Below are 25988 nucleotides of genomic sequence, written 5' to 3'. Positions count from 1 at the left end.
AATCAAATTATTAACATGTCGCCACGTGTTTGAGTGAACGCTCAAAGTGTCATGTATGTGACGAGCAGTGGAGAAATCCACTCTTTCCTGTGCTGGCTCACGGAGGAGGGCATGATGCGCCGCTAGGTGTCCGCTGAGTTCAAACTGCTGGTGACGCAACGCTCATCGCAAAGCAGAGCAAGAGGCGACAGCTACCGCACCTTCGACCAAGGTAAGCGAACAAAGAGTAACTCTAAAAACGTGGAATTAAACGACGACAAGTTGCTGTAGTAGCTGCTTTCTTTTTTTCGCTGCCTTGTGAAACAAGTAACGAATATGTTTTTTTGTTCCTTATTGTACTTGTGACAAACGACTGGGGCGCTTTGAGCAGATAAGTAGCTAACGTTAACTAGCTAACTTTCACTTAGCTGTTTGGTTTGGAGAACTTCAAGTCAAGTTGTAAAGCAGTGGATACGAAGGCCGGTGTTTTCTGGTCAAGGCTTTAAAAAAATAAAGACGCATACATTCAAAGCTGAGGCGAAACATTTCCTCGAAAAAGGGCCGTTTTATTTTGAAGGAAGTATTGGGTATCGCTTATGTTTTCCCTCGCTGACTTTACGCTGGCAGGAACTTTAATAGCAAACTAGCTAGCTAACTAATGATAGCAAGTTAGTGTAGTAGAGTGAGATTAATGAAACTTTGTAAATTTAAAGTTCTAAACTTCAAGAGAATGAGGAAGGATCGTGAGTGTTGGCTTAAGTCATTCTCTATCCGTAATACTTTACTCTTTCGGCACTGCGTGCGTCCGGAACTACGTGTTGTTGGCTCCTGTCGGGTTTAAATGCTATTTCTTGACCGTCGCGTTTTATTTATTTCCTCTTTTAATGCACTTGTTTATCTGAGATCATAAAACTTTGAGCAGATGCAACTTGCGGAAAAAGGCAGACGGTGTGGACTTCAGTGAAACGTCATAAACGTCTGACAAAACATGACATAGGCTGCAGGGGATCATGACATTGTCAGTCTACCATTATAAACTTGGTGAGATAATACTTGTGGTTCTTAGGGATTAGTGGTGGTTTGGAGGTTGGAAATGTGCTGATTTCCCACAGTGGAAGCCTGTGTGCTTTCCTAACAAATTGTTAAACAGTCCAATGTATAAGTTCCTTCTTTATACATATTTGAATCCTTTGTCACAAACTATGTAACAGTATAGTGTACAATTCATCAAGTAATTCAATTGTAAAAGGTTTTGCTTCAATGATGTGCCACTCTGTAGCATGAGTGCTTCACCCACATGTGCGACTAAAAACTGACCTGCAACAGTATTTAGGGGCAGCGTGTGAATAAAAAGAATAACAACATTATGCCCACACAGCCCCCAGTTATAAACAAAAACACTGATAACATAGTGAATATGATGTTGTCACATGGAGCGTGCACACCACTAAGAGCAAAGAGGCTGAGCTGTTACTGAGACGCTGAGTGAGAAACATGTTTCCAGCATCCAAAACAGCAGCACTGGTCCTGTAATCATCAGGGATGGGGAAGAAGTGAGCAGTTTCTACTCCATTATAGATATCACTTATCAATTCTCATTGGCTCCACTTTGAGTCACCACCATCTCTAAGCAGCATATCAAAGTCATCATATTCATGCAAATGAATTGCATGTTTGTGCATGTTGGAGGTGTTGCCACTCTTTGTTGTGATCAGTGTTCCTGTCATTACTCAAATAAGTAATTAATGCACATATTACACAGAACACTTTCCTTGAAGGTAATGCAGTAGGTTACTTGATTACACCTAGGATTTGTTACATTACTTTCATGTTGAATGATCTGAAATACTGTCTCATAATGACCAATTAACAATATAGACCCGAGGCTACAACCAACACAAATCCCTGTCCTAATGAGGACACACCTGAGCTTTCTCAGAGCATTTAGGTATGAAAACAGAGCTGATGACACAAATCAAATATAAGACACTTTAAAGTGATCCACAGAGATTCTACTGTAGGAACATGAACAGGTAGAACGGAAGCTGCAGCCTGGCTGTTCATCAGTTTGTTACCTGTTGATGTTCAGCTGTGGCTCACTTTATCACGGTGCTGGTCTGGGGTCAGCATTTACTCAGCTTTAACATCACTGTGGGCTCTCGGCTTAGCGTTAGCATGCTTGCTGTGCAGGTGCTTTCAAAGAGCCAAAGTTGTGTTAACAGTATGAGGCATTTGTATCTGTCCTCCACTTTACCATTGCGCTCTCATCCTTTTGTGCAATAAAGCTAATGTCCATATCCAAACTGAAATCAGCTGATCGTAGTGAGAGTGCAAGAATCAACAGGCAGGCAGACTAACGATTCGATATATTATTGTGTCATGAATGTTAGCCATCTGCCTCCAGATGACACATTGTTGTTGAGAAACACCATGAATCTGTAAATGTAGGCGTAATCTTTTTGTTAACAATATTAGAATTAGATTGCGGATACAAATTGGCTTTGTCCAAAAGGTGGATGAGCTCTCCCTCAGATAAAGAGTTCAGTCATTTGGGAGGGATTCAGAGTAGACCCACTACTCCTCCACATTGAAAGGACACGGCTAAAGCTGTGTCCTCCTCGGTAAAGTGTTTAGACCAAGCATGTCCTACTTGGAGGAGGCCGCAGCGTAGACCTGGGACACACTGGGAAGCTTATATCGATTGGCTGGCCTGGGAACTCTTCAATGTTTCTCCGGATAAGTTGGAGGAGGTGGCAGAGGGAGATTTGGGCTTCCCTGCTGCCCTGCAACCCGACATCAGATAAGCGGATGATTTATTATTTTGTTATTTTAGATTTAAACTTTTAATTCAGTGGCTGTCATGAACATTCAAACAGTGTGCACAGCACTAAGCACCACACTACACAGTTCATTCGTTTTTCGGATGTCATATTTTAGTAATGCGTGAACGCGTTCTGTGTTTTCATGTCATGTTAAACGTCGATTTGTTTTCATCATTTTTCTTCTGCGTTGTCGGTCTGCAGTAAGTGTGCAGTGTTGGCAAGGCGTGATGTGAGGTGCTGTGCATTTAAGCAGCATGATTCATTATTGAAGAATGTGATTCATGGTGTCAGGTGCCTTTGTTAGTTTGACACTTTCCATTACTTGCGTATCAAATTCAACATAATACCTGCGTGTTTCTTGGTTTTTAGACTAGTCAGTTTGTCAAAAAAATTTTTCCTCGTGTAGTAGAGTAAGAGATCTGAGGAAACGTTGAACATCCCTAATTAATAAATTAATAAATAAATAAGCAGTATATGCAATAATTTTACATCTTTAGAGTCTTCTTCCTTGCAGAAGAGCAAAGTGTGAACTGGAGTCAGGTTCCTTGTCCGTGTGCACAAACTTGGCTAAATAACGACAATCCTGATTCTAATAATACGTGCAGAAAGAAACAATAAAAAGGCGATAGTCTAAGGAAATACTGGAGGCAAGCTGATTGTGCTCGCAAACCCAAAAAATAAATTATGTGACATTTGTTTGCTGAGGAAAGTTGTGACAGTGGCGAGATTTGTGACATTTAATGTGTTTGGAGTGTGTAGTTGGTGTGCAGTCTAGTTGTTTCTTTTGTTTCCCAAAAACTCACAAGGCATTGTCAGCATTTTAATGCATTTTAATATAAATGGTTGTATATAACTGCTGCATGACATTTGAATATGACAGTTTTATATTTGGATTTCAGGTCATAACAGTGATTCATGAAACATGTTAGCTGCATTTTTTTTTTTTTTTTTAGGTCCAGTGTGTCACAAACTGACCTATGAATCATTCAATCATAAACAAAAGGGATGAACCAGTGTTTCATCTACACATACCAAACAACTTGAATGCAATTTTAAATTGTATGGCTCTTTTTTTTTTTTTTTTTTTTTTTTCACTAGCAGCCTATGTCACAAATGTATGATTTATTTTCTTCTTTAGCTGTACGTCAGCCATAACAGTTTGGCAGGAATGAAATAGTATTTTTGATTGACTTTTGATTCTCAAAAACTCACAATCTCAGCGAGGTTTGCAGATTTTCCTTAAAAATTTGAGGAAACTTGATAAGACACACAAAAAAAACCCCAGTATGACAAAACTGTCTACAGATGAACATTATCTAAAAGACCTACCAAAGCCCTAACATAGCACCTGCGAGATGCACAGGCATGAATGAAAAAGTAGGCTGTCAAGTAGCCATTCTCAAGTAAAGGAAACATGGAGAAAAGGCTGAGCTGTGCCAAATTACACAAAAACTAGACTAAAAATCAGTGGCAACAAGTCTGATTGTACAATGAATCTAAAGAAATAGTTGTTCAGAGTGTCTACAGCGAACTGTAAACACGGTGGAGTGTCTGTCATGGTTTGAGGCTCCATTTCAGCGGTGTTCGGGATTTTGGGATTTTTTGGAATACTTTACCCAGGAGGCGACCTCCTCGACTGCCTCCTGTCTCCTTAGAGTAGCAGCTCTATTCTGAGCCACAATACGAAGTTAGTCATTAATATACTACAACAACATGGGAATAGAGCAGCTGTGATAGAATACAGCATTAACGAATCAATGGTGCAGAAGTGGAGGAAGCAAGAAGAATGAATTGAATAAAGTTTGATTTATCTGACTGCTTTGTTTCGCTTAATGTGCCTTATAACCCCGTGCACCTTATAGTCCGAAAAATACTAGGGCTGCCATGATTAGTTGACTAGTCACGATTATGTCAATTATCAAAATCGCAGACGACTGATTTAATAGTCGACGCGTCGTTTGAAGCTTTGTAAGGTCACAAAAGACGCAGGAATAAGTAGTGGGATTTAAGAGTGTAATAACGGACTGAAACAGAAGATGGCAGCACTGCGTGTACAAGGATGCCAGCTGCCGTTAAACCCAGAAGAAGAAGAAGCTGTGTCCCAGAATTTATAGCGCAGCCCAGCTCAGTTTCCAACAATGGCGGCAGCTAGTTAGTTTTAATATTACTCTTATTATTCTTTCTGGGTCACAAAATAAACGTTTAACATATTTTCAGTCGAGAATGTAGCTGTGTAAACCTCAAATATCTGCTCAGTTTATCAAGAACACATATTTTCAAAAGCGCTCAGACGTTTTCGGAGACATCTGTTACCCACTAGCTCGATAGCTCGCCGGGGGCAAGGCTCACTAGAGCCGTGAGAACACCGGACTCCCGGCAAATAGTTTTCAAACCCACTGCCATCTTTCGCTACTCAGGTTAAACATATATAAGTCACTTAGATAACTTAAACCTGGCTGTAGCTCAGGTGGCAGAGCAGGTCAGCCACTAATCAGAAGGTCGGTGGTTCAATCCCAGGCTGCATCCTGGCTGCATGCCAAATATCCTTGGGCAAGATACTAACCCCATGTTTGCCTACTGGTGGTGGTCAGAGGGCCCGGTGGCGCCTGTGTCCGGCAGCCTCGCCTCTGTCAGTGCGCCCCAGGGCAGCTGTGGCTACAATGTAGCTTGCTATCGCCAGTGTGTGAATGTGTGTGTGAATGGGTGAATGACTGAATAGTGTAAAGCGCTTTGGGGTCCTATGGACTAGAAAAGCGCTATACAAATGCAGGCCGTCTACCATTTAAAAATGTTATTGTTTGGCTTTTTCCAGTGTTTTATTTGTTCCTGAGTAAATCGGTTTGTCTGAGATTAAAGTTTTTACACAGCTGAATCAAGCAGACAACTGATTATCAGAAGTGTGAGATGCTCGAGAATATACTCCGGTGTCCTGTTATATTTTAGATAGCAAGGAGTTTATTAAACTTCACGGAAACAATCTGCAAATTTCATTAAAATGTAATAAACTATCATCTTGTCTTTATTTTTAGTTAGCACATACCTTAAACACTTAAAGCTGTAAGCTAATGATAGTTATATAAGAGCAGATGCTGCTGGTGCAATAAGCTGTACGTTTTACGTCCAATGGATGCATGATCTGATTAGTCGACTAATCGCAAAAATAATCGGTGACTAGTCGATAGGGCTGCTCGATTATGGCAAAAATGATAATCACGATTATTTTCACTGAAATTGAGATCTCGATTATTTGACGATATTTATTTAACCCTGTAAGACCTACTATAGAACCAAGTCCGCCAGAGCTTATATTATTTTTTTACATGTTGTAGTGCCATTTGTGGGAGCATTTCAAGTTGCTATACATCAATACAACTGTTATAACCCATATTTTAATGATATGTATGCATTAAGTCCACAGTAACTACATTAATTGCAAAAAAGTGCAATAAACTACAAAAAAATTGAAAATCGTTTGTTTTGTTTTTTTACATACATTTCTAGTTAGAGAAATTTAAGAGGTTTATCCCTCAAAACTTTAAATACAAAAAAGTTGCAAAAAATAGTTTACAACAACAGGAAATTTATTTTGAGTGTCTTCATAGTTTTTTTTGGAGATATAGCAATTTTTATATACTGCAGGAAAGACAATCCTATGATGCAAATTTGCAAAGAAAACAGCAGGTGCATCAAAATAAACTTTTCCAGCAGTGCAATTGAAGTTCTAAGCATCCCAGAAACTATTCAGAAAAGTATAGAGTCAAACATGACTTATAAAAACACCAGTATAGGCTTTTAAGGCCTACAAGTAAAAAAACTACATTTTCCGCGAAAATGACGTCACTTCCGGTTTCGGGCAGGAAATGGCGGACATGCGATAGTTCGCGCTGACGTCTTTTTCAATGTGGGAAGTGTTACGAACAGCTGATCGGATCGGCAAAGCGTGTTTCTGGAATATTATGTTTTTGTTCCTGCAAGCGCTTTTTATAAAATTTTTGCAAAGCTATATGTGGAAGGAAACCGTGACCGAGGACAAGCTGATGGCATAAGATGTAAGTACAACAACTCCGGTTTCATATGCAAAAAAATTATTGCGCTAGCTTACACGGTTCCGGTTCTACAGGGATTTAAAAATAGTTACGCAAAAAAGAGCGTGCTGCTCTGACCGGCTTTAAAGGGTTAACAATAACAATGTATTGAATAATGACTTTAAAAAAATAATATAAAATAGTGTGCAAATACTTTGCAAATACAGTGCAAATGTTTGCAATATAAGAAATAAATGAAAAATTTAAACATCTATGTTTAGTTAACTTTGCAGTGTTGCTCTGTGGTCCAGCTACACTGCAGCAAAGTTTACACACTGTGTCTACTTGATCCACGTCTAACTCCGCGAACCCATAATGTTTCCACACCACTGAAGTGTTGTTTTTATTTTTTTATTTTTTTATACCTCTCTTTTCAACCAACAGCAGTCACTCTCTCCTCTCCAAATAACTTCTGCTTAGCTTTCCGAGCTTTGCTTGGGTTCTCTTAATTGTTGTGACGCGTGTTCGAAATGCAGAGAGGTGCGCTTGATTTGCCCAAGCAGCGCGAGAGTAAAGCACGAGGGAGGTGCAAATAATCGGCGCAGTCATTTTTAATGATCGTTGAAAGCCCAGATCGTAATCGTGATTAAAATTCGATTAATTCAGCAGCCCTACTAGTCGACTATCAAAATAATCGTTTGTGGCAGCCCTAAAAATACGTATTTGACTTTTTTATTTGGCACACTGCAGTTTAATGTAGCAAAACACCTCTTTTTTTTTTAACTTAAGTGGATATTATACATGGTTATGCTCAGGATATCTCAGCCCATTTCTACTGGAAATGCATTTTGGTTAAACTTGGAATTTGCGTTTGCACTGTTAAATGTTTATATAGCTTTAATGCACATTAAAAAAAAAAAAAAAAAAACCCAGCTGCTTGTTTAAGTAAAATAAATGGATGAGCTTTTTTTTTTTTTTTTTTTGCGTTAGTAAAGTTGTGGAGTTGTATTTTGTCTCGCAGAAATTATATCGTTATCGCAAATTTTCAAATATATATCATGATATATATTTTTGGCCATATCGCCCTGCCCTACCGTCCACGATCATCTAGTCCACTAGTCGCGCACATCACTAGCAGACATCATCCAAAGAAAGCTTTTGGAATATTCATCAGGAAGCCTGATAAACCTGAAGATGACTGAGAGAAATAGTTGGAAGCTTGCTTAAGAGAGTTCAGGCTGTTTTCAAAGGTAATATAGATACCTGGTTGTATCAGTATGACTGTTAAGCTTGTTCAAATGGTCCAAACTGTTTCCTAGCAAAACATAAAGTGACATGTGGGAAAAGGCTTTTGCACAGTTGTGTTAAAGCACAATAATCAACAGTTGCTCAATTTCCTGACTTAAATGCAACTCTAACCCAGCCCTTCCACATAATATTTAAAATATCCTCCTCTGGTCTGGTGTCAGTTTTTTTACATGTTAGATTTCCTCATTGTTTCTTCATAGCAGCATTGTCACAGGCAGCAGAGCCTGCTACTTTCCTTCCTCTTTCTGTGGACCAACGGTCTTCTTATTTCATAGTTTAGTATTTTTAGATGTGGGAAATCTGAGATTACCATAACACGAAACATGTTTTAATAGAGCAGATGTCTTCTCTGCATCCTTCAGTGCACAACTCTTTGCTCTTTTTATTGTCTCAGGTAAAGCATGGCAATGACCAGCCAGACCTCGTACCCCTCCATGAGTAACCACACCAAAGAGAGGGTCACCATGGCCAAAGTGACCCTGGAGAACTTCTATAGTAACCTCATCGCTCAGCATGAGGAGAGAGAGATGAGGTAACGCTCACAAGCTTTAGTGCTTCTTACATGAACAAAGGCTAACGTTGCCATTTTAGCTTTAGTTATGAGCTACAAAAAAAAACAGTGGGCCGATTAATTTGTCCTCCAAATAAAACAACTAACCACTGAATTCGCAGCACAACTGAACCTGATGGCTAATGCATGGACAACCCACTTTGTTTGTTTTGGTTCATCAGGATGTGGCTCCTGTCAGTATTACACTGAGGAGGGGTCACTTCCTGTTGTGACATTCACAGTACAGTATAGTCATAACCTCGTCCTGACTGGTTTATTGCATTTTTAGTACAGAACGTTTTTGCTATATGAAAATGATAGGGTAGTAAAAGTGCACTAAAGCTTTGTTCTGTGTTTGTCATGTGTTTAATAAAGAAACATAATAACTTATGCCTGTAACCAGTAATAAGCTGTGCTGTGGTTTCAGGCAGCAGAAGCTGGAGAAAGTTATGGATCAGGAGGGCTTGGCTGATGAAGAGGTGAGTAAGGTGTTTACTGACCCGTGTGTTCTGGAGACTTATGTCACAGTGTGTGTAATCTCCGTGTTGGTGTAGGTCAGGTAGAGCAGGTCAGCTACTGATTGGAAGGTTGGTGGTTCGATCCCTGGCCCTACCAGGGATTGCCAAATATCCTTGGGCAAGATACTAACCATCTGAGTATGAATGTTAGCTACACAGCACTAAAGTATAGAAGAAAGTGCTTGTATGAATGAGTGTTATTGGCATGAGGCATGTTGTATAGAGCGCTTTGAGTACTCCGGGAGAGTAGACAAACACTATATAAGAATCAGTGCACTCAAATGTTATACTCAAAGAGTGTAACGGGAACAACCAATCAGCTGTTGTATCTCCAGCTGTCTGTGTCTGCTCCAGAGTATAATAAAGTCTCACAGTGGACATGAAACGCTTCATGTACAAAGGCTAATTTACAGCATGGAGCCCTGCTCTCAAACAGCCTCTGTAGCTGCATTTAAAAAAGAAATCGGAACTTAAAGTTTTAAAAATGAGTCTGGTTGCTTTTGGTCAGTAGACTTCCATTTGTTTATGTTAACTAACTGGTAACAGAACCAATAACACGGGGGGATTTCAACTATAAACCAGTCTAAGGGATCACCTTTGTGCTACCTCGGGCTGCAACAATGAGCTTTATGTTTAAAAAATCATGGCTATACCGTCCACTTTCACTGGCAGTCCCTTAAACAGTAAACAGTTCTTCATTCTTTTAGCTAGAAGCACTGAAAATCCACCAGACAGTAATCTAAGCTGGGCTGTTGGAAGTCATTTTTCTTTCTTACATCTTAATTTGCTTAACAGTAAATTTTAATTATTGCTTTAAAATAAGACACCTCTGAAGTGTGAATTAAACAGTATAGTGTATTTAAAGTGCTGTGTCCTCTGCAGAAACGTATCCGGCGCTCTGAGCATGCAAGGAAGGAGACCGAATTTCTGCGTTTGAAACGTACTCGACTGGGTCTGGAGGACTTTGAATCCCTGAAGGTGATTGGCCGAGGAGCTTTCGGAGAGGTAAAAAGCATTTGATGCTGTTGTTTTGAAACATGGAAAAAAAACGGAAACAATTCTAACTCTGCTCATCACTGTGTAGAAATGCACCAATTACAATTTTGACGTACACGTTGAAGTTTGCTAATGCAATAACTCTAAAATGAGGTGACGAAGTTTCAAATTGATAGTGTAGGTGTATCTGCTGAAAATTTCAGATGAGTTTAAATGTCGGTGACCTAAACCTCAGGGTGAAGGTTAGACGTCAAGTCTTGTAAAAATCTTGTGAATGCAATAGCTAGGCAAAAAGCCCACATGGGATTTTGAAACTGATACTGTAGCTGGTCTATGCTAGGAGACTGAGGGGAGCTCATTCTGATTTAAACTGTTGCTTTAAAGGTTCAGTGAACATAGAACGTTACTCCAACGGAACATGAGATAAGAAATACTTTATTTTTGTCCACATTTGAGATATTTTTTGTTACAGCATTTAAAAAAACCAAATGTAACAAGTAACCACGTCTTGACTGTTACATGTTGCTGATTCCTCATGTTACTAGCTCCAGTGCTGGTCCCTCAGCATATCACTGCAGAGTGTAGTGCACTCGCTTCACCTGGTTGATTAGAAAAAAAATTCCATCATTTAAAGAATCTCTGCTTCATTAGTAGATCTGTCCTCTATGGAAGCCCATTTCCGCCACAAAAAAAAAAAAGTATCCATAACTCGAATTTTCACATTATTTTCTTGAAATTTTGACTTATTAACTCGAAATTTTCAGAAAAGTAACTCAAAATTTCGAGTTAGCTCTGCCAATCAGTAATCTACGTTAATGATGTCATTTCCTTGTTACCCGGAAGTTAAAGCCCTCAAGTACTGCTACAGCTAAGCTACCAGTATTACAGCCAGTCATGAATGCACATGAATGAATTGCTGAGTATTTTCAGCCAGGCTTCACAAATGATGAAATCCTTGTGTTATTAGCTGAATCACATGGCGTTAAAATCAGCAAACGTACTCTCGAAAACTCTGTTGCGGTCCGGTTTTGAGTGCGCATTACTCTGCGCCATATGCTTCTGGGTAACAAGAAAATGACTTCGTTCACGCAGATTGGCAGAGCTAACTCGAAATTTCGAGTTAATAAGTGAAATTTTTGAGAAAATAACTCAAAATTTGGAGTTAAGGATACATTTTTTTTTTTAGTGGCAAAAACGGGTTTCCATAGTCCTCTCCATCCATCCTGCAGTCAATCAGTGAAAGAAGGAGAGGCTAACTTCTGGGCAGGAGAAGCTCCCACACCCATCATCAGCTTTTTGATGAGCACTCTTGATTTCTACTTGCAGGTACGCTTGGTGCAGAAGAAAGACACCGGTCATGTTTATGCTATGAAGATCCTCCGCAAAGCTGATATGCTTGAGAAAGAACAGGTGAGCTACAGGATACACACCCTGGAGTGCTGCCCTTTGACATCTGTGTGTAACCCCTTCTTCCTGTCCATGTACAGGTTGGTCACATCCGTGCTGAACGAGACATTCTGGTCGAGGCCGACAGTCTGTGGGTGGTCAAAATGTTCTACAGTTTCCAGGATAAGCTGAACCTTTACCTCATCATGGAGTTTCTACCTGGAGGTACGAACGGGGCGCTGCTCAGCATGAAAAACTGCTGTGACACAAGAATGCTGTTGTCATCTTCAATAGTACTGTAGCTGCACCCCTCTATAAGTCTGGCAGTCAGTTATGATTTCATCACTCACAGTCAAAAACAGTTTAGGGGAAAAAACTAGTCATCCTGTTGCTTCACATTAACAACACTCTCATGTCTCTGTGTTTTGTTTGTTTTTGTTTTTTCGATGCATTGCACAGACGTTGATGCTAATTAGTAAAATAAACCCGCTTAAATGTGCTGGAAACCGTATTCATCCGTCCTGTAGAATGACTGTTCTCTGCTGCTGTGGTGCAGGCGACATGATGACCCTGCTGATGAAGAAGGACACTCTGTCAGAAGAGGCTACGCAGTTCTACATAGCAGAGACGGTGCTGGCCATTGACTCCATCCACCAGTTGGGCTTCATCCACAGAGACATCAAACCAGACAACCTGCTGCTGGACTCCAGGGTGCGTCCGAGCTCTCGTTTTTACTACACTCACGTTTTCTGTGGAAACACCATTTTTTTTAAAATGGTTGGAACATGTGACCATAGCTAGACTGAGTTTCTGTTTGGTCTGTTTATCTATGAGGAACTTTGACCTTTGGTCACAGTGGGGCACACGTCTGGTTTTGTGACCCTGGTATGACGTCATACTTTGCTGCTATGTGTAATGTTGTGCTCTTGGTTTCAGGGTCACGTGAAGCTGTCTGACTTTGGGCTGTGCACAGGCTTAAAGAGGGCTCATCGGACTGAGTTCTACAAGAACCTGAACCACAGCCTGCCCAATGACCTCAGTAAGCAAAGTCAGCAAAGTTCATTTAATTCAAATATGGCTTGCATGCAGCCCCCGTCACTTGCTTGCATTTAACTTGTTTCCTTAAAAACAGTGCTCACAGCTCAGAAGTTTGACCACGGTCAGTGTGAGCAGACTTCCTCCTCTGCTCAGTTTTCCATAAATCAGATGACAGGAAATGTGCAGGATTGCTAGGAATACTGCTATAAGTTGGATGTTTCTACACAGTGTCTGAGTGTTTGCAGTCACATTTGACATGGTGACTATAATATCTGGGCCTACAGTACTGTACAAAAGACTTTTATTAAAATGTGCACACAACAGAATTTGTACAGTTCTAGTAAGGATGAAAGTCAGGCTGCAGCGATTGATTATTTTAGTAATTGAGTAATCTATCGATTATTCCATCGATGAATCGTATAAGAAATAGCTTTGCAATAATAAATATTTAATATACAAAGAGAATAAACACGGGTCTTTTAAAATGAACTGCTCAGTGGTTTCCATTTTAGAAACTGTAACATTAACTCAACCCTTAGGCTGTTTTTATATAAAATATTACATTAAAATTTTAAAAGAAAACACTTCCTTAAGTGCCAAAATCTATAAATGCTCTAAAGTTCTCTCTGACAGTGTTTTATCTCGTGGATGAGGTATCTGGTGTGCACATGTTCAGTGTTTGTGTGTGGGTTTGTGTGCAGCCAGTGACTGTAAGCCTTACACGGAGCGTGTGCTGGCTGCAGTGAAGGAAGGCCAGTTTGCTGTGCTGCTGAAACAGATGTTATGATGCAGATGTTCATTCATTCTGATAACAACCTAAAATTGCTTGGCTCAGTGTCTTAGTTTTACTGGCTTGTGAAAAGGTGTTTATTTATTTTTAAATATTAATGTTTAATTCATTTCAATTAACACTTTTAATCTGAAAAGTGTTACAAAGGCTTAATATGGTCCAGTACACCCAATGCCCCCCTTTAGACTCCCCCCGTTTGCTGCAGGCATCAAATAGGACAGCTGCTGTACAAACAGGCTAAGTTAGCAGTTCATCTGCAGGTTTAAATGCAATCTCTGGAGGCTTACTGCAGATTTCTGTGTGAAACAAACAGCAGCTGCTGAGTTTGCTTTTCTTCATGTTGGAGTTTGTTGATCAGCTGCTTTGATGAAGGACACTTACTTTTTCAAAGTAAAGGTTTTAATGGTGATCGCAGGAGCAGCGCTGCTGTTTTGGACGACAAACACTTTCTTTCACTCACTGTCTGTAAGGACTCCACCTCTTTGTGTTTGTGTGTGTGTGTGATCAAACTATGACAGCATCATATTCATCAGTGTTTTTGTTTAAAACTAGCGGCTGTGTGGGCTCGTTATACGTTTTATTCACGCGCTGCTTCTAAATACGTTTCTATTGCAGGTTTGTTTTTAGCTCCAAATGTGTTGAATTATTCCAAATACTTGATGAATCGCTGCAGCCTTACTTGAAAGTCGGACACTTTTATTCCTCAGCACAGGTGCGCGCGCTCTCTCTCGCTCTCTCTCTCTCGCTCTTTAATTATTTCTGTAAGGAGTGTTCAGGAGTACTTCTCCTGAACACTCTAAAGCTCTTATTTGGATGATGGCTGCCCATTTGTATCATCCTTTCAGCGTGATCCCACTCTGCCTCCATAATGCTGGGATCTGGGCAGGCCAGTCTGAGTGTATTCCATTGTGTGTTTGTCTATCCAAGAATGGTTTCACTGCTTTGGCAGTGTGGGTGAAATCATTGTCATGCTGGACAAATTAAGCCACTGGCAATCAGATACTTTCCAGATGGTACATTTCTGTGTATTGAAGCATTGGCTGAAGTGCAGCCTCAAAACATGAGCTGTTGTGACTGGTTTCAGTCTGGTTCTTGTATAGTTTGGCACACCTCAGCCTTTTCACAGTTGTGTTCACACAGTGATCATAGACATCATGCTGAAACAGCAGGCCTGACCGTGAGGAAGACTTGCACTCACCTTCAGTGGCACAAATGTTATGTATTCAATGACTGATGAGAGCCTCGCTGTTTGTATGCACAGTGATGGAGTCGTAGCTTTTAATATGGAGTTGTCTTGCCTACACAGCATCCCAGAACATGAACTCTAAGAGGAAAGCAGAGACCTGGAAGAGGAACAGGAGGCAGCTGGTAGGTTTGAACACACATGTGATTAGAAAGTGTAGAAAATGTCTGCTATTTGGTATTGTGCTCGATTGGATTTGGTAACACCACAAAAACAATGTTAATGGAAATATTTTTGTCATTGGGATAGTTGTTAGAAATCGTACATGGCGCCACAGTCAGGGGCTCACGATAAACCCCAGAGCCAAATGTTACTAGTTGTGAATAAAAAGAGAAACCCACGGGAGTATTTGATTGTACAATTTGAAATGTAAAAAAGAAATGCTCAGTGCGTGGAGCGGGCGACCACATGCCATAAGGCTGAGAGCGGACGGCCGGGTTCGAGTCCACCCCGCATGTCTTCCCCTCACTCCTCTGCCCCCGCTGTAATGAAATGCTCATTATTTAAACTATTAATTCATTGAATCTACAGAAAAAGTGTAATAATGTGCTCTTCTTGAAACTTATGACGACAGCAGCATTTGAAGGATGAAAGCACAGTGTTATGCTTTTCACGGTCAATAAAGTCCTGCATGTTACCGACATATAAAGCTCATATTCATTTATTATAATAATGTAAATGTATGGCACAAAGGAAGCATGACATTGTGTGGCTAGAATTACAATCTCACTTCCTTTTGTTTTGATTAGATCAGCCCTGAGTTAAATCTTGATCTTACCCGGTGCAGACAAAGCAATGTCTTTGTGAAGCCTGTCTGTGGGAAGTGTAACATTTAAACAAAGGTGGTAGCTTTTCCCATCCTTTCATCCTATGTATTGACCCCCTTCCTTTATCCATCAGGCATTCTCCACAGTGGGAACACCGGACTACATTGCTCCAGAGGTCTTCATGCAAAATGGATACAACAAACTGTGTGACTGGTGGAGCCTGGGTGTGATCATGTATGAGATGCTGATAGGTAATTTTTCAGGAAATGAATCTTATTCACCTTTTGAGGTTATTATAAGATGGACTTTTATAATATCTGATTCCTGTTTTTTGGTCTGTGCAGGTTATCCTCCATTTTGCTCAGAGACGCCACAGGAGACGTACAGAAAAGTGATGAACTGGAGAGAAACACTCGTCTTTCCTCCAGAGGTGCCTATATCGGAGAAGGCCAAAGACCTCATTCTCAGGCAAGTGCACCTCTGCTTTCCTTCATCTCCCATCCTGTCATAGTAGTTCATGCTGTTGTCACTCTTGTTTTGTATGCGGACCATGGAGGTTTCAAAAATGTCAACTTTCTAATGGCTTCTAACACCTGAGGTGTTTGTATTGCATTGTACTAACTGATCGTGAGTTTACAGGTTCTGCTGTGAGGAGGAGCACAGGATTGGGGCTTCGGGCGTGGAGGAGATCAAGTCCAATCCTTTCTTTGAGGGCGTAGACTACGACCATATCAGGTGGGCATACTTGCCACGCACGTTAAAGATGGTTGTGCTGACATGTTGAATTCTCAAATGTCTTCATTTTAAATTGTAATAATCAACTTAACATAAACAGAAGAACCCAGAATCTCTGAGAGTTGTGAATGTGCCTACAGGTCAACAGGAAGGCATTTAAAAATGAGTTTCATTAGATGATCTTTGTCTGGCTGGAGTCCTGTGCACCCTCAGATGTCCTTGAGGATGAAGACCCTGGTCCACTGTTTTGTGACCAGGACAAAAAACCCCCACATTATTTATCCCGTATCTAAGGTTTGACTAACAGGCAAACCTTGGCGTACACCTTCCCTGACAGGCAGGCGCTCGAGTCCCCTTTCTTAAACATAGGAACCACTACCCCAGTCTGTCAGTCCGGAGGCACCTCCCCAGATCTCCACGTGACATTTCAGAGGCATGTCAGCCAAGGATTAGGGTCACCCTCCCCTCATCCCGAGACGCTGTTTCCTCTATAGAAAGCGTGTCAGTGGGATTACAGACATACTTTCGGCCTCTGCAACACGTTCCCAGTGATCCCTCACTATACACTTGGGTGCACCCTGTCAGTCTCTCTCTTTACGTGAAGGTTCAGAACATACAGCCACAGATCCGATGAAAGAATTCCAAAATCAATCATCGACCTGTGCCCTAGGGTGTTGTGGTGCCATGTGCACTTATGGACATCCTTATATTTGACTGCAGATTGAAATAGAGTCAAGGCCCTCTCTACAAGTCTGGTTCCAGAGCCCAAGCCATGCGTTGAGGTTAGCGCAACTGAGCCGACATCTCTCAAACTCACACGCTAGCTCAGGCTCCTTCCACGCAGGAAGGTTGACGTTCCACTTCCTGATAGCCAGTCTCTGTATCTAGGGATCGGACCTCGGGCCTCTGCCACCGACACACACACTTCATTTGATGCTACTGCGCCACCTGTAGGTGCTGGGCCTAAAAGAGGGTAGCCCAAGCTGGGCACAGCCACCAAACGCTCTCTCTCCAGTTTCTTCCCCAGGCCTGGCTCCATAGGGCGGGGCCCCCGTAACTCTATCCCGGACAGGGTACACTGGTGCCTTGGTCATCTTTTATCAGTAGGGGTCAATTGAATCGCTCTTCATCGTTTGCCTTGGGAGATCCTACCAGAGGTCAGCATGGCCCTTGGGATCACTGGGACACACAAAACCCTCCAACAAAGTAATTTCGGCGATTTGTGGAGAGGACCGTTAGCCATTCAGGCAATTTGCTGATTCTGTTTTCAAATGCAAACTTTGACTTTCGTTTTGTAACTTTACTGATGTTTCCAGGGAGAGGCCTGCTGCCATTCCCATAAATATCAGAAGCATTGACGACACCTCAAACTTTGACGAATTCCCTGATTCAGATATCCTCACACCTACAGGTACATACAGTGTAGCTCCAAATATTTCATGCTTTGTTGTGAAATCTCAGATTATTAAAATGCCTTACTACTTGTTGTGTTACTCCAGCCACTCAGGTGTCCAATCAGGCTGAAGCTGATCTGAAGAACAAGGACTGGGTCTTCATAAACTACACCTACAAACGCTTCGAAGGCCTGACGGCTCGAGGTGCCATCCCGTCCTACATGAAGTCGGGGAAAAGATGAACACCACCACACGGGTGCTTGTCCAACTCCTCCATGAATCCTGAAGGAGCTGTCTCGAGTCCTGAAAGAACTGTCTGTGTGGTGTCACACAGCTCTTTGCAAATAAAAAGGGGACTACTTTTCCTCTGTTGCTTTCCACAGGAATGTTTCGTTTCACTAGTAGGAACTGCTGCAATCATTCTGCAGCTGTTCGCTCTATCTAATGCTTCCGAGGGTACTTCTCTACTTCCTGCTCACAATGACACTGAACTGGGAATAATATGTCCACTTGTATTTTCCACCAGTGGCTGCAGATGGTTTTCTTCACTCCTGATAGCACCATTGATGTTCCCTGTGTGTAAAATGAGCACACTGTTGTTGGACTTACCAAGTGCTCTTGTCTTTCCAAACCAGCACATCCCCCTCCTTGAAATTATTTTTTTAAACATGTCAACTTGAAGATGGCATCAAATCGTCACGTGACATGAAATAGATGCTTTTCAGGGATTCCCTTCTTATGTTTCCTTTTTCTGGGCTTGTCTAAAGTGCTGCTGGCTTCTTAAGATCAAACCAAAGACTGAACTGAATGTTTGATCTCTCCATTTCTTCACTTCCACTAACTCTGTTGTGCTTGTTTAGGTTAAAGCGTGCATATTTGAGAATTATGAATTTTATGGAACAAACACACACAGATCATGTGACATTTGACCCCATCATGTCTGCCTTCTGCACCTTAAATGATGTGGATGTCGCTGTAGTATAATCAAGCCTCCAGCTCCTTATATTGCGTGCTTAAAATAATAGTTTGGGTTTGACAGGGCAGGGGAAGGAAACGCCCACTAATGGCTGTGCTCATTATTTAATGTGCAACTAATCATTTTGAATTGGTGACTTGTTTTCAGAGTTATAGAGACAAATGTTACAAATGTTCAGGAGAGCCAACCAGCAAGCATCTTTAGTTAAAGGGGAATATATTTTAATTAAAATGGATTATAAGATTAAATTGAAGAATGAATAATTGTTTGAGTGATTGACTAACAGTCTTATGATGGATGTGCGACTGACTAGTTGTTACCAGACACTAGTCGGTTAACAATTTCAGAAACTTTTGTATTATGCATAAAAGTGAGGGTTTTAAGACATGATTATTGGTCCATTAATATGTAGCTTTAAATGGTGTTAACACTTTGACCCCAGGATTGTGCTCCAGCTCTGTTAATGGTTCTTTGCCACCTCTGCGCTTATCACTGCTTTCAAAGCACTTTGGACTGGTTTGATTTTCCTTCAAACTGGTTTGCTGCAGCTTGAAATCTATTTGATGTGATAAAGAGGTGGTGAAATGGCTTGAACATGAGTTTGTCTCCACTAAAGAGCAGACAGGACCAGTGGGGAGTCGGTCCATCCACATTGAGGGCTAAATGATTCTTCAGTGAACACAATATCCAGAATGCTGTCATTTAAAGTGAATGTAAATGAACTTATTTGGAATTGTGGGAAAGTGCTTTTTGCCACAGTAGTTTCAAAATGCTGTTTGTTTGAATGAGGTGTAGACCCCCCCCCCCCCCTCTTTTTAACTTCAGCGAATCCAAACTCTTAGCAATGTTGTTAAATTGTATTTTGATCAGATTAATGCTGTGTTTTTAAATGATCAGATGTAATATTTCCAAGATGAAACTCTGCTCGTATAGTTGAAGCTGTATCCAAAGATATCACGGATGTTAGACTGGTTTGTGAAAACTAAATGTTTGGTTTGTTTCTCATGTTTCTGCTGGAATGGTCTTCTGCGAGTCTTAAATCAAAGATTTGACTTTTCTATGTAATATAGTATATACAGGTAGTGGGTAGATAAATCTCAGTACATTTTAGGATACAGTGCTCCTTTTATTTGAATGGCTGGGTTCCATTTTTTTAACAGTCTGTTATGATGCTCCAGCTCTGCATGCTTTAACCAAACCGTAGATGTGGTGGCTTAAAGAAACTGATGTAGAATGACTTGTTTTATTGGGTGTGTGTGCGCGCGCGCATGGTTTTTTTTTTTTTTAAACCAGCAATGTTTGCAGATGCTGTGCTCGTCATTATGCTCTGCATGTCGTCTGAGTCAGATAAGGGCTTTGGAGAAGGTGGATGTACAATATTTATATACCACTGTTTGCTGTTGTACGTTTTCTAATATTTGACAATTAATTATTCTGCACTTCCTGTATTGCTTCTGAACTCTGTAGCATTATATTTTTATTTATTTATCTACTTTTAACCAAGAAGTGAACCTCTTGGTAATTAAAAAAAGTATTTTGCAAGAGTATTATGGGCCCAGGTTTGCAGTATTAATACTGCATATTCTTCGAGAAGTCTTGCACAACTAGAATCGAAGCAAAGACCACAGACACTAAGCTCCATCATAGACTGGTCGTTTTTTTTTTTTCAGCCATAGAGTACGTAGAGCCCTTCACTGGTTCCGTGTCTCGTCATATTTGCAGCCTTATTCCAAAATATGAGCAGGATACGGCTCATCTGACACCTGTCACTGGATCAGCTGCTACGTTTTATCCGAGGAGCGTGCTACTACAGAAATGCAAAAACTAACAGAAACAGAGGCTGCAACACAAATCATGTACATGTTTGTATTCATATTTTAATACTTAATGTTTATTGGTAACATATTTTCAATTTTCTTTTAATAATGCAAAAAAAAGAAAAGAAAAAAGAACAAGTTGTGTTTTCTGCAGTTGAGTTGATTACAGTGGAGGCTCTGTGGTTCTAGCTGTAGTTCCTCAGGTACACCAGTCTGTGAGGCTGGAACTTGTCCCGACACAGGGGGCACTCTGCCTGTAAAACACATGAGGTCAGGTGAAGACTGCTCTACCATCTATTAATGCTTCAACATTAAGTATCATCAGTCTATCTTTAATCATGGCCATGTACTGCACTTACTGGTAATTAAACATAGATTTAAGATGTCAGTTGACCAGCCTAGCTTAGCCAGTTATGGAGCGATCTCAGGCCTTTAGTTTCTATTTCAAAGAGACTCCTGTGCTGTGAAACAGCAGACTGAAAGGTTTACAGAAAGCTCTTGCATGCAGAAGCACACATTTTCATTACATAGCAAAGACAAAGGCCTTGATGTCAGTTGATGTCTAAACTCAGATGATGTTAAGAATCTTAGAAACCTTTTGTCTAACTACACTCTGGATGGCTTTAACGACCACGATGTGTAAATATGTAAGACTGCACAATATAGAGTGATGCTGAAAAAAACGAGTTCATATAATGATTACTTCTGGCTGGACTGATAACAATGAACTACGAGTTATTATCAGGTTGTCTCAGAGGGCAGGTAAAAAATGCTGCAGTGAGTAGAGACAGCGTGTTTCTCCTATACTGGCTCCTCTTCATTGGCTCCCTGTTAAATCTTAACATCTGCTCCCACACAAGGTCTTGAATAATCATGCCCCACGGTACCAGATCACCACAGTGCCTCTTTTTATATACACCCACAAACCGCAAGCAAGCCTGCATTAGTAGCTGAAGGTGTGAAGCCGACGGTGCCACAGGAAGGCAGCCCAACAGGAAGGAAGCATGGTGGAGCAGTTGGTGTCTGTCTTTGCCTACTTTCAGTTTATAGGACTATCCGTTGGATGACGTGCCCAAAAAAAGGAATTAAAAATTAAATGTATCTTTTTTCCCCCCATTTCTTGTTTCTATCTTTTAATTAGATAGAAAAGTAAGACTTGCACTTAGGCACCTCCAGAGGACAGAAAGGACTCACGTCAGAAAGAAAACTGCATTCTTTCTGCTGTAAAACTTGGTCATTTGCTTTTTATTTTAGTTGTCAAGTATTGTAAGACTTTATATTAAAAGAAAATCTCAACAATCTCTGATGAGCATCATGAAGAACATTCAGGGAGGGGCAGCCGTCTGTGAAAGCCAGCTGTGGGAGGAGCATAGCACGACCACACACCACAAATCAGCAGAATTCCTGTTATAGGAACAACATCTGCAGAGACCGTCCAGGGTACACCGGGATGCTGACCCTCAAAAACTACCTGTACTCCTGTTCCAGGATTCCCCTGTGTTCATTGGTTAAACAAGCTAGCTTGTAGATTTAATCAGCTGTTAAGTGTCTTACTGGTGTAAATGTAAGCAACGCTGCCCACCACGACTGAACTGGCATCACTGTGGGCAGACTGGAAAATGTCTACATTCAAAGTTTCAAAATTTTCGATCAGTTATTTCTGCCCATTTTAATGTTCAAGTTATTAAAAATGTGCGCTTACAGTGCGTTTCATTAATTATCAAACATGTCAGAAGCCAGTAAAAGGACATTGGCTTGGCTACAAATACCATTAGTGTCAGTAATCTAGTAAGCGTTTTGGTTCTTTCTTACTTTATTTTGACAAGACGGCAACAGGAACTTAATGACAGCTGACACTGCTGTTTGTCCAATAACACTGAAGATGGTGCACACTGACCTTGGTGTTGCACCACTCTGTGATGCACTCCCAGCAAAACAGGTGTCCACAGGGGGTGGAGGTGGAGTGTCTCCTCTCCTCCAGGCAGAGGATGCAGAGGGCAGCTCTGGGGCCGGAGCTCTGTCTGTGCTGTGGACTACACAGACATACTTCAATTAAATGTTTGTTTTTTGTTTTTTTATAAAGACATGAATTTCATCAGGTTTTATTTCTAGAATGCGTTTTTTGTAGATTAAATCTTGCTGGAACAGGAACGATGCCCCGACATGAGCACATGGTGCTGGGATTTAAGCTGTCACACCAGTGTGTACCTGAGCTTCCTGTGGAGACTCCACTCCTGCCTGGCTCTCTGTCTCTGTCTGAAGTTGTTGAGTTGCAGACACACAGTGATGAGCAGCTGGAGGAGGGACATGACTCCCAGTAACCTGTAACTGCTCCCGACGGTGCTGTCGTTACTGTTCAGCCCTACCACACGCATCTAAAACACACACACACATTCATGAAGATACGAGCTGTAGGATGAAATGTCACTTTCATTGGACTCCAAGTAAAATCAGGGTCACAATTCTGCGAAGAAGAGTAGCACAGAATTCATCCACAGTGATACCAAAGATGATCTGATGCGTCTAAGTATGACAAATATGCAAAAATCAACAAAACGAAAGAAATCAGGGACAAATATTTCCTACAGCACTGGATTTTTTAAAATTACCTACATAACTAATATCAGCCACTCTCTTGGACAGGTGATGGAACGACCCGCTGACGTAAAACAGAGCCGAGTGGAGGCGATAGAGGAGGGTCAGGCTCTGCTGGAGGACAAACACAGCGTTCAGACACGCCCTCCTCTGGGGCTCTGAACACAGCGCCGCCGCTTTCTGGACCCATCTCCTCAGCCAAGACTCGAGGCTCCATGGCACAGACCCCACCTGCTGCCGACGGCGGCTCTCCTGCCCGCCTTCAAGCTCGTTCTCCAGACACACCAGCAGCTTGTCCAACAGATAAGGAACGAAGGCGTGGCAGAGGACAAACACACCTCGTCTGGCTGGAGAGGGGATCTGACGTTTAGTGGGATCCACTTGGACAATGTTAACATATTCCTCACCCAGAGTCTGATAGCCTGGAGAGGAGAACCATCGATCAAAACAGGAAATCTGCTAAATGCCTTAACTAAACATGGTTTATGGTGACTACCCAAGAATGTTGTTAGGCCAAAATATGCAAGATCTGACAACAGCTCGATCTCCTTCCTCCACTCCAGCCATCGTCTGGATCCTACAGGGAGATGAAGAAAACATACGGAGGCTACAGTCACCTCACTTTGGCAATATCATATAATGCCCAGCATGAAATATGTTTGATTAATATCATCCCACAGACAAATATCTTTACAGTGCATATACACATGGATTATACACGGAGACAAACTTGTATTTGTCCGACAGCTTCAGCTTCTGCTTACATGGGTAAAAAGAAAACTCACAAGCTGCATGTTTCTGATCAAATAAAGAGTAGATTATAAATTAAATATTCCTTTATTGGATGAGAAAATCTCACTATATCATAACAGTTTTAGGTCAGATGGGCTGATTTTGGCTAAACAGTCCAACAGAGCAGAGACGATACAAACACCAAACGCTTACGTCAAAACACACATGTGCAGCAGTATATATACACATACATATATATATATATATATATATATATATATATATATATACACATATATATATGTGTGTATATATATATATATATATATATATATGTGTATATATATATATATATACATACACATATATATACATACACATATATATATATATATATATATATATATATATATATATATATATATATATATATATATATATATATATATATATATATATATATATATACATACACACACATATATACATACACATATATATATATATATATATATATATATACATATACATATATATATATATATATACATATATATATATACATACACACACACACATATACACATATACATATTAAGAGTGATCTGGCCAACAACTATAACCACAGATCTATGAAGATATTTTAAGAGGCCAAAAAAGACTGGATTGGTTACAATGTAGTTAAAATATCCCAGAGTCATAAAGATACCGTTTATATCTACAGTTTATATAAAACCCCTTTGTAAATAATCCTGCTCACTAAAGGCTGTTTCCCTATAAAAGTAAAGACATCAGAAGCACCTGAAGTCGCAGACCGTGATTACACCGGGAGACAAACACCTGTCGCATCGCAGGACGAGCCCAAAAGTGAACTGAGTTAAAAAGAAGACTTTCAGTCCTCCTTATACCAGAATGACTGAGTGCCAGCTTAGCTGTGCTTCTCTTACCGGCCAGAGTCTGGAAGGCGTCGTTAGCGCTGTTTCTCAGAGAGCTTCGATAGTAGTCGTCCTTCTGACTGGACCGAATCAGCTGAGCCCGAGTCGCAGGAGCCAGGGGCATCGTCCGGTACAGCCGGTCACACGCTGTGACACCGAGATATCACCGTCCAGTGGACTGCTCTTCATTCACACGCAGGCTGATGTCCAGTCGTCCGGTCACTACACGAGATAAAACGTGACTGGGCTGAAAACAAACTTAACAGCGCTTGTTCTTATCTGGGCTGCATTTTGCACACTCTCGCGTCCACTAACATCCACTGAGAGTGTTCAGAGTAGCTGCGGAGTTTTGAGCCGCTCCAGGAAACATTACTGGAGACAGACAGCCAACACTATAACTCACAGCGCCTCTCAGGGGCAGGGAGGAGCATTACAAGCGCACAAGGTTTGGATTTCATAATGTGTTTAACAAGGTATCAAGCTGTCGTCTTATATTATGTGTTCAGCTTTTAAAACATACACTCCTAACCAAACCATGACAGCCAAAAACTCAGTAAAAGACCACCTGACCCTGTAAACTGAGCAACAGAAAGCACATGTTCAGAAGAGCCAGTGTGCATTGTAGTGCTCATGTACAGGGTGGAAACAACTGAAGGAAACAATCAAAATTCTAAAAAGCTGATATTGTAGAGATCTGTGTGTGCACATCAAACAGATGAGTTAGACACAGTGAAAGTACTTACAGGTCTGACTGAAGGAAGGAACACGTGACTCACTGATGGACTCGGGCACAGTTAGACATATCCTCTGGAAACCATGGATGCTGTGCTATATAAGCTAAAAATATGGGTGACCATCCATCTAGTTATCATAGCATAGTTCAAAAGCCAACATTCGTGCTAATGTGTATATTTTGGCATGAGTTAGTCTAAGAAGCTTGGAAAGAAAGGACTTCTGGACTTCTTTCCAAGCTCTTTAGACCAGTGGTCCCCAAGCCCCAGGCCTCGGACCGGTACCGGTCCGTGAGTCGTTTGGGACCGGGCCGCAAGAGTTGAGGCTCAGGTGTGAAATGTATGGTTTTCAGGGTTTTTATCGGTTTCCAGCATTATTTTGTTATCGTTTTGATCGTTAACTCGGTTTTCCTGGGTCTTTTCACCTGTGTTATGAATAAATCTTCTTTTTTTCCGGTACCGGTACTAGTTTTATTTTGTTGTATTTATCCGCGACACCTTAAAGGCCGGTCCGTGAAAATATTGTCGGGCATAAACCGGTCCGTGGCGCAAAAAAGGTTGGGGGCCGCTGCTTTAGACTACGGTGACCTGGCTGACTGAGAACCTTCACAGACATGCGGCATGAGTTACTTACACATTTGTGAAAGCACC

General features: G+C 41.1%; 2 protein-coding genes across 3 annotated transcripts; one reads left to right on the top strand and one right to left on the bottom strand.

The window, feature by feature from the left end:
* Nucleotides 1-81: 81 nt before the first annotated feature.
* LOC146684907 (serine/threonine-protein kinase 38) lies at nt 82-20074 on the top strand. 2 transcript variants are annotated; one of them, XM_085443268.1, is made up of 14 exons: nt 82-211; nt 8529-8666; nt 9112-9163; nt 10085-10207; nt 11525-11608; nt 11686-11809; nt 12141-12295; nt 12521-12632; nt 14719-14780; nt 15556-15673; nt 15767-15890; nt 16062-16157; nt 17474-17568; nt 17657-20074. In XM_085443268.1, the coding sequence occupies exons 2-14, from the start codon at nt 8536-8538 to the stop codon at nt 17791-17793; spliced, it is 1413 nt and encodes a 470-aa protein (XP_085299394.1). In that variant the 5' UTR covers nt 82-211; nt 8529-8535; the 3' UTR covers nt 17794-20074. The 2 variants fall into 2 exon arrangements, with proteins under 2 accessions (XP_085299394.1, XP_085299395.1); XM_085443269.1 differs by having other exon boundaries at nt 83-211; nt 12521-12623.
* Nucleotides 20075-20384: 310 nt separating this feature from the next.
* On the bottom strand, nt 20385-24989 carry pex10 (peroxisomal biogenesis factor 10). Its single transcript, XM_085443270.1, has 6 exons — nt 24619-24989; nt 23436-23516; nt 22958-23361; nt 22553-22719; nt 22242-22377; nt 20385-20598 (listed from the first exon to the last, which is right to left on the bottom strand). Exons 1-6 carry the CDS (start codon nt 24728-24730, stop codon nt 20530-20532), a joined length of 969 nt encoding a protein of 322 aa, XP_085299396.1. The 5' UTR covers nt 24731-24989; the 3' UTR covers nt 20385-20529.
* Between the last annotated feature and the right edge of the window lie 999 nt (nt 24990-25988).

This window comes from Copadichromis virginalis, linkage group LG20 (assembly GCF_057382275.1).
Source record: "Copadichromis virginalis isolate Kocher_CV1m ecotype Utaka linkage group LG20, C_Virginalis_male_GT1.1, whole genome shotgun sequence".
Classification (NCBI taxonomy): Eukaryota; Metazoa; Chordata; class Actinopteri; order Cichliformes; family Cichlidae; genus Copadichromis; species Copadichromis virginalis.
This window is presented reverse-complemented; position numbering and strand designations above follow the sequence as displayed.

Excerpts from the sequence above, each read along its gene's own strand:
- LOC146684907 (XM_085443268.1), top strand. The coding sequence starts at position 8,536 with ATGGCAATGACCAGCCAGACCTCGTACCCCTCCATGAGTAACCACACC. Across the intron at positions 8,667-9,111 it reads CATGAGGAGAGAGAGATGAG|GCAGCAGAAGCTGGAGAAAG; the intron begins GTAACGCTCACA and ends CTGTGGTTTCAG. Across the intron at positions 16,158-17,473 it reads GTAGACTACGACCATATCAG|GGAGAGGCCTGCTGCCATTC; the intron begins GTGGGCATACTT and ends TGATGTTTCCAG.
- pex10 (XM_085443270.1), bottom strand. The coding sequence starts at position 24,730 with ATGCCCCTGGCTCCTGCGACTCGGGCTCAGCTGATTCGGTCCAGTCAG. Across the intron at positions 23,362-23,435 it reads TGGCCTAACAACATTCTTGG|GCTATCAGACTCTGGGTGAG; the intron begins GTAGTCACCATA and ends TCTCCTCTCCAG. Across the intron at positions 20,599-22,241 it reads CAGAGTGGTGCAACACCAAG|GCAGAGTGCCCCCTGTGTCG; the intron begins GTCAGTGTGCAC and ends TGTGTTTTACAG.